The 12,699-nt window shown below is 49.5% G+C and overlaps 1 protein-coding gene across 3 annotated transcripts in view; it reads left to right on the forward strand.

The window, feature by feature from the left end:
- The window catches only part of AGAP3 (ArfGAP with GTPase domain, ankyrin repeat and PH domain 3), a 132,031-nt gene extending 120,561 nt beyond the window's left edge, over window positions 1–11,470 (forward strand). For all 3 annotated transcript variants that reach the window (XM_061585635.1, XM_061585636.1, XM_061585634.1), the window contains exons 17-18: window positions 10,365–10,620; window positions 10,825–11,470. In XM_061585635.1, the coding sequence (XP_061441619.1) occupies window positions 10,365–10,620; window positions 10,825–11,049 (481 nt within the window). In that variant the 3' untranslated portion in view covers window positions 11,050–11,470. The remainder of the gene's footprint in view (window positions 1–10,364; window positions 10,621–10,824) is intronic.
- The last annotated feature ends 1,229 nt before the right edge of the window (window positions 11,471–12,699 follow it).

The raw sequence follows: 12,699 nt of genomic DNA on the forward strand, positions 1-12,699 counted from the left end.
AGGGAGAAAAGCTTCTCTCTATCCACTGTCTCCATTCTGGTCACAATCTTATACACTTCTGTCATGTCACCTCTTACCTTTTCTCTGAACAAAAAAGCCCCAAATATACATTTATTTGATTTATATCCCACCCTTCCTCCGAGCAGAAGCCCAAGGTGGCAAACAAAAGCACTAAAACACTTTAAAACATCATAAAAACAGACTTCAAAATATATTAAAACACAACCATTAAAAACATATTAAAAGAAAATACCTATTTTTTTAAAAAAAAGCTTTAAAAACATTAAAAAAGGAAGGTTTAAAAACATATTAAAAAGCAATTCCAACACAGATGCAGACTGGAGTAAGATCTCTACTTAAAAGGCTTATTGAAAAAGGAAGGTCTTCAGTAGGCGCCAAAAAGATAACGGAGATAGTGCCTGTCCAATATTTAAGGGGGGGGGAATTCCAAAGGGTAGGTGCCGCCACACTAAAGGTCTGTTTCCTATGTTGTGCGGAACAGACCTCCTGATAAGATGGTATCTGCAGGAGGCCCTCACCTGCAGAGCACAGTGATTGACTGGGTATATAACAGGTAAGACAGTCTTTCAGGTATCCTGGTTCCAAGCTGTATAGGGCTTTGTACACCAAAACTAGAACCTTGAACTTAGCCTGGCAGACAGTGCATTTCTTTCAGCAGCAGGGTGACATATTGGCAATACCCTGCCCCAGTGAGCAGTCTCGCTGCCGCGTTTTGCACCAGCTGCAGCTTCCGGACCAACCTCAAGGGCAGCCCCACATAGAGCGCATTACAGTAATCCAGCTTGGAGGTTACCAGTGCATGGACAGCAGTGGTCGGCTATCCCGGTCCAGAAACAGCCGCAGCTGTCTTACCAGCCACAGCTGGTAAATGGCACTCCTAACCACTGAGGTCACCTTGGCCTCTAGCGACAAAGATGGATACAGGAGCACCCCCAGACTACGGACCTGCTCTTTCAGAGGGAGTACGACTGCATCCAAAGCTGGCAACTGACCAGCTCGGAACTACCAACCCACAGTGTCTCCGTCTTGCTGGGATTCAGACTCAGTTTATTGGCCTTCAACCAGCCCACCACAGAGTCCAGGCAGTGGTGCAGGGCTTGCACGGCCTCTCCTGATTCAGATACTACAGAGAAATAGAGCTGGGTATCGTCAGCGTACTGCATACACCTTGCCCCAAATCTCCTGATGACCACTCCCAAGGACTACATATAGATGTTAAACAGCATGGGGGACAAGATGATACCCTGCGGCACCCCACAGCACAACTGCCAGGGGGCCGAAAGACAGTCACCCAATGCTATTCTCTGAAAATGACCCTGAAGATAGGATCGGAACCACTGTAAAACAGTGCCTCCAATACCCATCTCACCAAGTCTGCCCAGAAGGATACCATGGTTAATGGTATCAAAAGCCGCCGAGAGATTAAGTAAGAATGACATGGTTGCACTTCCCCAGTCCTTCCGATAAAGATCGTCCATCAAGGCAACCAAGGCCGATTCAGTCCCATAACCAGGCCTGAACACAGACTGGGATGGGTCAAGATAATCTGTTTCATCCAAGAGTACTTGCAATTGCTACGCCACAACCCTCTCAATCACCTTCCCTAAGAAGGGGGTATTTGCGACTGCTTGGTAATTGTCACAAACCAATGGGTCCAGGGTGGGCTTCTTCAGGAGCGCTCGGCTCACCGCCTCTTTCACTTCGGCTGGAACCACTCCCTCCTGCAACAATGCATTGATCACACCCTGGATCCACTCGGTCAAACCCCCGGCCAAGCTTTAATAAGCCAAGAAGGGCAAGGGTCGAAAGGACACATTGCTGGCCTCATCATCACAAGCATCTTCTGTACATCATCAGGCCGCATCAACTGACACCGTTCCCAAGAAGTCACAGCAGATGTTGCACTGGGCACCTCATTGGGGACTGCAGTAGATGTGGATGGGGCATCAAGATTGCTACGGAAGCAAGCAACGTTACCCTCAAAGTGCCTTGCAAACAATTCACAGTGGGCCTCTGAAGGGTCTAAGACTCCATCTCCTGGAGTTGATGTCAACAAACCTCTGACAATATGGAAAACTCCACCGGACGGCTACTTGAGGATGCGATGGAGGCAGAGAAGTGGGTCTTCTTCACCTCCCTCACCGCCACACAGTAGGCACAGTTATGATGTTTTACGTGTGCCCGATCAGCCTCACAGCATGGCTTTTGCCACTTATGCTGTAGCTGTCGTCCAGCCTGTTTATTGCCCTTAGCTCACTGGTGTACCAAGGTGCAAGCCGGGCTCCACAGTGCCGGAGAGGGTGCTTGGGGGCAACCATGTCGAGAGCCCGACGTGCCTCACTGTTCCATAGCGTGACAAGGGCTTCAACAGGGTCACCTGCTCTATCTACTGGGAACTCCCCCAGGGCATTCAGGAATCCAGTGGATTCCATTAGTCTCCTGGGGCGGACCATCTTAATCTGTTGTTTTGCAACCCAAAAGTTGCAACCTTTCCTCATAGGGGAGCCGCTCCATCCCCTTGATCATTCTGGGTGCCCTTTTTTGAACCTTTTCCAGATGTGCAATATCTTTTTTGAAGTGAGCTGAACAGTGGAAAACTAAACAATGGCCCACAGACTGGAAGCGTTCCATATATATTGAAATTCCAAAGAAAGGGGGTCCCAAGGAATGCAGTAATTATCGAACTATTGCCTTAATATCCCATATAAGTAAAGTAATGCTCAAGATTCTACAACAAAGGCTCTTACCATATATAGAGCAAGAAATGCCAGATGTCCAAGCTGGATTTAGAAAAGGAAGAGGCACCAGAGATCATATCACAAACATACGTTGGATAATGGAACGGACCAAGAAATTTCAGAAGAAAATCACCCTGTGCTTTATAGATTACAGCAAAGCCTTTGACTGTGTAGATCATGAAAAACTATGGAATGCTTTAAAAGAAATGGGGGTGCCACAGCATCTGATTGTCCTGATGTGCAACCTATACTCTGGACAAGAGGCTATTGTAAGGACAGAATATGGAGAAACCGATTGGTTCCCAATCAGAATGGGGGTGAGACAGGGGTGTATTTTATTACCCTATTTGTTTAATCTATATGCAGAACATATCATATGGAAAGCAGGATTGGACCAAGATGGAGGTTTGAAAATTGGAGGGAGAAATATCAATAATTTAAGATATGCAGACGATACCATACTACTAGCAGAAACCAGTAATGATTTGAAACGAATGCTGATGAAAGTTAAAGAGGAAAGCACAAAAGCAGGACTACAGCTGAACATCCAAAAGACCAAAGTAATGACAACAGAAGATTTATGTAACTTTAAAGTTGACAATGAGGAAATTGAACTTGTCAAGGATTATCAATACCTCGGCACAATCATTAACCAAAATGGAGACAATAGTCAAGAAATCAGAAGAAGGCTAGGACTGGGGAGGGCAGCTATGAGAGAACTAGAAAAGGTCCTCAAATGCAAAGATGTATCACTGAACACCAAAGTCAGGATCATTCAGACCATGGTATTTCCGATCTCTATGTATGGATGTGAAAGTTGGACGGTGAAAAAAGGGATAAGAGAAAAATTTATAATATATTATTTATATAGCACCACCTATATACATGGAGGAGAGCTTTGCGGATACCATGGACTGCGAAAAAGACAAATAATTGGGTGTTAGAACAAATTAAACCAGAACTGTCACTAGAAGTCAAAATGATGAAACTGAGGTTATCATACTTTGGACACATAATTAGAAGACATGACTTGCTAGAAAAGACAATAATGCTGGGAAAAACAGCAGGGAGTAGAAAAAGAGGAAGGCCAAACAAGAGATGGATTGATTCCGTAAAGGAAGCCACAGACCTGAACTTACAAGATCTGAACAGGGTGGTTCACGACAGATGCTACTGGAGGTCGCTGATTCATAGGGTTGCCATAAGTCATAGTCGACTTGAAGGCACATAACAACAACAACATAATATCTTATTTTCAGTTCCTTTCCTAATGATCCCTAGCATGGAATTTGCCTTTTTCGCCAAAGCCACACACTGGGTCAACATCTTCACTGAGCTATCTGCTACGACCCCAAAGTCTCATTCCTGGTCAGTCACTGCCGCTTCAGACTCCATGAGCATATATGTGAAGTTAAGATTTTTTGCCCCAAAATACATCACTTTACACTTGTATACACCGAACTGTATTTATTTATTTTATTTATTGTATTTGTATACCGCCCCATAGCCGAAGCTCTGTGGGCGGTTTACAGTAACTAAAAACAAATATACATTAAAAACAAATTGCCATTTTACTGCCCATTCACTCAGTTTGGAGAGGTCCTTTTGCAGCTCTTTGCAACCCTTTTGTTTTAACAACAATTTCATATCACCAGCTAACATCGCTAACTCACTGCTCACCCCCAACTCTAGATCATTTACGAACAAGTTAAAAAGCACAGGACCCAATACTGGAGGACTCCGCTTTCTACATCCCTCCATTGGGAGAACTATCCATTTATTCCTGCTCTCTGCTTCCTGCTGCTTAACCAGTTCCTGGTCCACAAGAGGACCTCTCCTCTTATTCCATGACTTGTAAGCTTAGGAGTCTTTTGTGAGGTACCTTGTCAAAAGGTTTTTGACAAGAACATGTCATCCAGATCACCTCTGTCTATATACTTGTTGACACTCTTAAAGAACTCTTAATAGATTTATTTATTTATATTTATTTGTTAGATTTTTGCCCGCCCTTTCTCCTAGCAGGAGCCCATGGTTGTTGAGACAGGGCTTACCTTGCAGAGGCCACATTGGTTCTGCTTCAGCAAGGCTCACTCTTCTACAGTATATATTTTGTTATTTTATGTTTAACAACACTTTCTACCAGTTCTCCTGGGACAGACATTTAGCTAACTAACCTGTAATTTCCATGATTCCCCCAGATTCCCTTTTAAAGATTGGTGCTACATTAGCCACTGTCCAGTCCTTAGGTACGGAGGCAGATCTGGGGGTCACGTGACATATTTCTGTTAGAAGATCAGCAATTTCAATTTGAGTTCTTTGAGAACTCTTGGGTGGCTGCCACCCGAATCTGGTGATTTGTCAGTTTTTATTTTGTCTGTTAAGCCTAGAACGTCATCCCTCATCACCATTATTTGCCTCAGTTCTTCAGACTCCCTTCCTGCAAAATTTGGTTCAGGCACAGGGATCTGTTCTATATCCTCCACTATGAAGACAGATGCAGAAAATTCATTTAGCTTCTCTGCAATCTCCTTATCCTTCTTTAGGACACTTTATTATTATTATTAACTTTATTTACTTCTTTTGACTCCCTTGTCATCCAAGGGTCCAATCGCCACCCTAGTTGTTCTCCTGCTTTGAATGTATTTAGAGAATTTTTTGGTGTTGGTTTTTATGTTCTTAGCAATGTGATCCTCAAATTCTTTTTTAGCATCCCTTATTGTCTTCTTGCATTTGTTTTACCAGAGTTTGTGTTCCTTTTTATTCTCCTCATTCAGACAAGACTTCCATTTTTGAAGGAAGCCTTCTTGCCTCTAATAGCTTCTTTGACTCTGCTCATTAATCACGCTGGCATCCTCTTAGTCCTGGTGGTCCCTTTCCTGATTTGTGGTATACACCCCAGTTGAGCATTTAATATTGTGCTTTTCAAGAACTCCCAAACATTTTGGAGTGATTTGATTGACCCTCTGGACTTAGTCTTTCAATTTCCTTTTTACCAATCCCCTCATTTTGGGGAGATTTCCTCTTTTGAAGTCAGGTGACCATGTTGGATTTTCTTGGCAATTGGCCATTTACATGCATGTTCTATTTAATAGCACTTTGATCACTGCTTCCAGTTGGTTCAACAACACTTGTATCTCACACCAGATCCTGGGTGTCACTTAAGTCTGGGGTTGCTGTCCCGCTGGTCGGTTTCCATGACCAACTGTTCTAGGGCACAGTCATTTAAGGTATCTTGGAATGTTACTTCTTTGTTGTGACTGGAACACAAATGTAGTCGTCTGTGTCAAGGTAATTGAAGTCATCCATGACGACAACTTTTCCTAGTTTAGATGCTTCCTCAATTTTCATTTTTCATCTCAAGATCTCCCTCAGCATTTGGTCAGGGCAATGATAGACCATCCCAAGTACTAAATTACTCTTGGGGCATGGTGTCACCACCCACAACCATTCTGTGGAGGAGTCTGCCTCTTTGTGGGTTTCTGGCTTGCTGGATTCAATGCCCTCTTCCCACGGGAGCTTTTTAAAGTGGTTCGTGGCCTACTTCATCCAGGCCTACAAGATACGGCAGATACATCGGTAGCTCGATGTAATAAATTTGCTGAACACTTCCAGCATAAGATCTCATGCATTCGCCGGGACTTAGACTCCTATTTAATAGCAGTTAATCCTACTGAGGTGTCCGGAGCACAGTCTTGTCATGTTTTGTTGGATGAGTTTCAGTTGGTTCAGTTCGAGGATGTGGACAAGGTGCTTGGACAGGTTCGTGCGACCACTTCGGTACTGGATCCTTGCCCCTCTTGGCTAATTAAAACTAGCAAGGAAGGAACAGTTGGCTGGGCCAAGGAAGTGATTAATGCCTCTTTACGAGAGGGAGTGGTCCCTGGCTGTCTGAAAGAGGCGGCAGTGAGACCACTCCTGAAACAACCTTCCTTGGACCCAGAGGATGTCAGCAGCTACAGACCAGTAGCCAATGTTCCGTTCCTGGGCAAGATCCTGGAACGTGTGGTTGCTGACCAGCTCCAGGCACTATTGGATGAAACCGATTATCTAGATCCATTTCAATCGGGGTTCAGGCCTGGTTTTGGCACTGAGACTGCCTTGGTCGCCCTGTTTGATGACCTATGTCGGGAGAGAGACAGAGGGAGTGTAACTCTGTTGATTCTCCTTGACCTCTCAGCAGCTTTTGATACCATCGACCATGGTATCCTTCTGGAGAGGCTTGCGGAATTGGGAGTTGGAGGCACTGCTTGGCAGTGGTTCCGCTCCTACTTAGCGGGCCGTCTCCAGAAGATAGTGCTTGGGGAACATTGCTCGACACCGTGGGTTCTCCAATGTGGGGTCCCGCAGGGTTCGGTTCTGTCTCCCATGCTTTTTAACATTTATATGAAGCCGCTGGGGGCGGTCATCAGGAGTTTTGGAGTGCGTTGTCATCAGTACGCTGATGACACGCAGCTCTACTTCTCCTTTACATCTTCTTCAGGTGAGGCAGTCGACGTGCTGAACTGTTGCCTGGCTGCAACAATGGACTGGATGAGAACTAACAAACTGAGACTCAATCCTGACAAGACTGAGATGCTGTTGGTGGATGGTTTCTCTGATCGGATGGTGGATATATACCCTGTCCTGGATGGGGTTACACTCCCCCTAAAGGAACAGGTGCGTAGTCTGGGAGTCATCTTAGACTCTTCCCTCACACTTGAGGCTCATGTAGCCTCGGTGGCCCGGAATGCGTTCTACCAACTTCGGTTGGTAGCCCAGCTACGTCCCTATCTGAGTAAGGAGGACCTCTCATCAGTGGTACATGCTATGGTAACCTCGCGTCTGGACTACTGCAATGGGCTTTACGTAGGGCTACCTTTGAAGACGATTCGGAAGCTACAGCTAGTGCAAAATGCGGCGGCCAGACTGCTAACAAGAACTAAGCGGTCTGAGCATATAACACCTGTGCTAGCCCATTTGCACTGGCTTCCAATATGCTTCCGGGCCAGATTCAAAGTGTTGGTACTTACCTATAAAGCCTTATACGGTGCGGGACCACGATATCTGTCGGAACGCCTCTCCCGATATGAACCGGCCCGTACACTACGGTCTACTACGAAGGCCCTCCTCCGGGTTCCGACTCATAGGGAAGCCTGGAGAGTGGTGACAAGATCTAGGGCCTTCTCAGTGGTGGCCCCCGAACTATGGAATGGTCTTCCCGAGGAGGTGCGCCTGGCGCCGACACTATCATCTTTTCAGCGCCAGGTTAAAACCTTTCTCTTCTCTGAGGCATTTTAATTTCTGTTAATTCTAAATTATTATATTTTGATTTTAGACTGTACAGTTTTGTGTACAGTTTTGTGTCATTTTTATTGTATTTTTAATGTTCACCGCCCAGAGAGCTGTTGCTAGTCGGGCGGTATATAAGCTTAATTAATTAATTAAATAAATAAATAAATAAAATAAATAAAGAGCGACACCACCTCCAATACGTCCTTCCCTGTCCTTTCAATATAGTTTATATCCAGGGATAACTGTGTCCCACTGGTCCTCTCTGTTCCACCGCTTTCTGCTATGCTCACTATATCAATGCTGTCCTCCAAGACCAAGCACTCCAGTTCTCCCATCTTGGCTTGGAGGCTTCTAGCATTAGTGTATAGACCCTTGTAAGTGTCTCTTTTCAAGTGTCCTTGCCACTTTTGCGTTGGCCTCTGGTACTTTTGCCTCTCTGGGTTGCTATCCTGTGCCCCTATTTCTAATTTTCATCATTTTTGGTCTTTATTCCCAGGGAGAGACTTGTTCCAAACAGGACCTTCCCTCAGCTCCTGTCAGTGGTCCCCCCCTCCCTCAGTTTAAAAGCTGCTGTGCCACCTTTTTGATTTTAAGTGCCAACAGTCTGGTTCCATCCAGGTTCAAGTGGAGCCCATCCCTTTTGCACAGGCCCAGCTTGTCCCAAAATGTCCCCCAGTGCCTAACAAATCCATACCCCTCCTCCCAACACCAGCATCACATCCACGCATTGAAACCACAAAGCTGTGCCTGGCTGGCTGGCCCCATGCGTGGAACCGGTAGCATTTCAGAGGAAGCCGCCTTGGAGGTCCGGCTTTCAGCATCCTACTTAGCAAGCTAAATTTTGCTTCCAGGACCTCACGGCTGCATTTCTCATGGCATGGGTGCCAATGTGCAAAATGACCACTGACTCCTCCCCAGCGCTATCTACCAGGCTATAGCTGATGGGCGACATCCGCAACCTTTGTGCCAGGCAGGCAAATCACCCTGCGGTCTTCACGCCCATCACACACCCCACTATCTATGTTCCTAATGATCCAGTCCAGGGTCCATAAGCACGCACACACACGCACAGAAGTATTCTCAGCATGAGAGGAAGGCCTACAAGAGCCCATCATTTGTGGGCAAGCACTTGGCATTCATTGTAGCCACCCCTCATCCCTGTGCTTCAGGGTGAGATGCCCCCACTTTTGTGGTTTCCTCCTGTTAGGGGAAGGTTAGTGTGCCCAGGGGATGGGTGGCTTTTTTTGCCTAGAGCTCAAGATTCAGAGAAGGGTGGGTGCCTCCAGTCTAGTTTCAGCCGCTTCTCCAAAATGCCTCGCCATGAACAGGGATGTGACCCCTGCCAAATGTAAATGGGCCACCCCATTCCTGGGTTCTGAGGAAGCCACAACACCCCCCTCCTTCCTGGGCTAGTGCCATGCCTGAGCTTGGTAGTAAAATCTGGTGATTGCGCCCAGTGTCCTTTCTCTCCCCCCCCCCGGCTGGGTTACTGGGCAGACAGGCAGGCAGCTCCTGGGGACGGAGCGAGTGCTGAACTAGTTGGGACAGGGGCAGCAAAACCTGGAGTCCTAGCCCTTCCCAACCATGTGGGCAGCCCCACTGGGAAAGCGCTGTGACTTGCTGCCCTGGCTTTGGCCCCCTTTAGCCCTCCGTCACATGCCAGTGCGGGGCAGGAGCGCGAGAGCAAGTCTCATCGCAGCAGCCTTTCTGCATGCAGAAGAGCCAGGGGCTCCCACCAGCCACTCTGTGCTTCCGCCACAGCCCTATAGGCTGGAGGGCCATGCCTGTGTCTGGAGAAGAAGGGGTTAAGTGAGGCGGCGTGGCTGCACCAGCCCCCAGGGGGAGCTGCCTTGTTTGTCCCTATCGGAGTCCCTCTCCTGTCACTCACTCATCCTGACACCCAGACAAGAGCCCTTTCTGCTGCCTTATCAGTGGATAAGAGCAGGGCAGGGGGCAGGAGGCACTGAGCATGCTCTGCTGTGGGTATTGATCGCACTTGGCAGATACAGATGGATAGAATGGCCGGCAGATAGCAATGGGGTGCCAGCAGCATCGATCGGGGGCCCCTCGGCACCAGCGCCTTTGTGTGGTCAGTGAGACGCCGGCTGCGATAATGCTGCCTGCTTCTGTCTCTGGTCCGTTCCCCACACCCCACGCCAGCATGGGGGCTGGCCTTTCCGCTGGGGCTGCATGACAGATGACAGTCCCTGGGGGGGATGAGGAGACAAGCTGTCTTTGGGGGGGGAAGCCTCTTGCCTGCTGCATTCATGGGAGGAAATGGGGGGGTGCATACGGGATACAGAAGACTGTGTGATACCCCGTTTACTTCTGCAGAGAGGAGAAGGAGCGCTGGATCCGGGCCAAGTACGAGCAGAAACTCTTCCTGGCCCCCTTGCCTCACTCGGACGTGCCCCTGGGCCAGCAGCTGCTCCGGGCTGTGGTGGAGGATGATCTGCGGGCTGTGGTCACTCTGCTTGCCCACGGCACCAAGGAGGAAGTGAATGAGACCTACGGCGACGGGGACGGACGGACAGCTCTGCACCTCTCCAGTGCCATGGCCAATGTGGTCTTCACGCAGCTCCTCATCTGGGTAAGGAGGAGCCCCTCTCAGCGGGGCTGCCAACCAACTGGCCTGCCCAGCATTGGGGTGGGGGAGGGGTGAAAGGGAGCCTGCCCAGAGGAGGGGCCTGTCAGTGTGCAGCACCTTGAGGGATAGCCGGGGGCAGGGGGAAAGACCCCCCCAAGTGCTGCGCCCCTGATTGATGTCCTTTGCTGCCTCTTTCTGTGCCTGCAGTATGGAGTGGATGTGAAAAGCCGCGATGCCCGAGGCCTGAGCCCGCTTTCCTACGCACGCCGCGCCGGCAGCCAGGAATGTGTGGACCTTCTGCTGCAGCACGGATGCCCCAGTGACGCCACCAGCAACCTGAGCTCCTTCACCCCGAGCTTGCCGCACCGGAACATGAACAACAATGCTGCCCCCTCCTTCTCCCCCGAGCCCCCTTCCCCCACTGCCCACTGAGCGCTCTCCCTGTTCGATCTCTGGCAGCCGGGCTGCCCTAGGGGGCCCACAGCCACACGTCAGGGGCCAGTCCCGGTGTATAGATTAGCCAGCGGGCTGGTCTTGCACAGAGGCACCAGCCTTTGCTATCCCAGCGGTCAGGCCTCCTCTGAGTGGGCAACTTCACCCTCCTTCCCCTCCCGCAGAAAAAAGGGAACAGGGTCCCCCAGAGGGCCCAGAGTAAAAGGAACCCCCTGTGCCTCACCCTGGCTGCACTGGTTGTCAGTAATATAGCGCCCCTATCCCTCCTCCACCCCCCTCCAATGCCCCCTGCTGCCGCCTTCCTGGGCCAGGCCAGGGGGCCTCCTTTGTGGATGCTGCTTCCTCCTCTCACCTTCCCGTCTTGGCCACTTGTGTATAAAATGTACATTGGAAATATTTATATGACAGTCTGTAAATAAGGTTTCTTTGCTCTGTGTGTGTGTGTGTGAGAGAGAGAGAGAGAGAGAGAGAGAGAAAGAGAGAGACCTGCAGCAACAGTGCAGCTGCCCAATAAAGGAACTGCCCCACCTCACCATTGATGCCCCAAGCAGTATTGCAATCTCTTGCCTCCTGGGCCAAGGTTACCTCCAGGGGAAGCTGGAGAGTGGGGTGGGAGAGGGATTACCCCGGAGTATTCTGGGGGGTGGGAAGAGGAGGAGCAGCTTGGCCAATGGCAAGCAAGGTAGGGGGTAGGCGTTGGCACTGATCTTGCCTGGCAGGGCCAGCCCCACCCTCTCCCCATAGCAAGCAAGGAGCAGGGGGCACTTCTGCTCTCCTCCTAAAGTGGGGAAACCCTTTGAACAGGTCCCAGATGAGACCCACGGAAGCTCTCTTTCTCTGGGCCCTGCAAGGTCATCATGGGGCCACCATCCATCCTGCTCTCCTCTGAGCTGCACTCCAACTTCTCCAGAGCAGAACAGCAAGATGGAGAACACTTTTGCTACATGCCTATGAAGACAGCGTCAAAGCCCGTTTTGAGTTTGCTTACCTGACGCGCTCCCCCGAAGAAAGGGGGTCTGTGATAGGGGAAGGGGTGATTTGTGCTGCCCCCGTGAAGCAGCTGCTTTAGGAGGGGTCAGGCCACTGGCCTGTCTGGCCCCAGAGTATCTACTCTGACTGGTGGTGGCTCTCGGGTGGGGGGGAGACGTGCCCAGCTTTGACACCCAAGATGCAGTTAAGCCAGAGAGGAAGGGCACTTCCCTGGGGGGGGGGGCTCCTTGTGAGGTGGTTGTTCTTGGAGGACCTTGGAGAGCAGCCCTTGTGCACTAGGACAGGTCAGGGCCAGCCCTGCACAGTTGGTCGGTGGAGAGACAGCAGGGCTGTATCTAAGACAAGAATGGCCACTGTTTTCATGGGGTGATGCAGGAGGTGCCTTGCTTTGCCTGTAGAAGCTCAGGCCACAATACATCCAAGGATGTTTTCAGAACAAGTGAACGGATACAAATGTGTAATGCAGGGCAGGGGGTCCACTGACCCAGAAACTGTGGTGAGGGTGAGCACACACACCCTGCTCAAATCCCTTGCGGGGTTCCCACAACTGCCTGGCTTGCCCTGCTTTTGTGGAAGAGCTTGTGCTGACTGAGGCAGGATGAAGCAGCCTGCTTCTTCCAAAAGCAGGGGGATCCCCTG

This window comes from Rhineura floridana, chromosome 10 (genome assembly GCF_030035675.1).
Source record: "Rhineura floridana isolate rRhiFlo1 chromosome 10, rRhiFlo1.hap2, whole genome shotgun sequence".
In the NCBI taxonomy this organism is placed as follows: domain Eukaryota; kingdom Metazoa; phylum Chordata; class Lepidosauria; order Squamata; family Rhineuridae; genus Rhineura; species Rhineura floridana.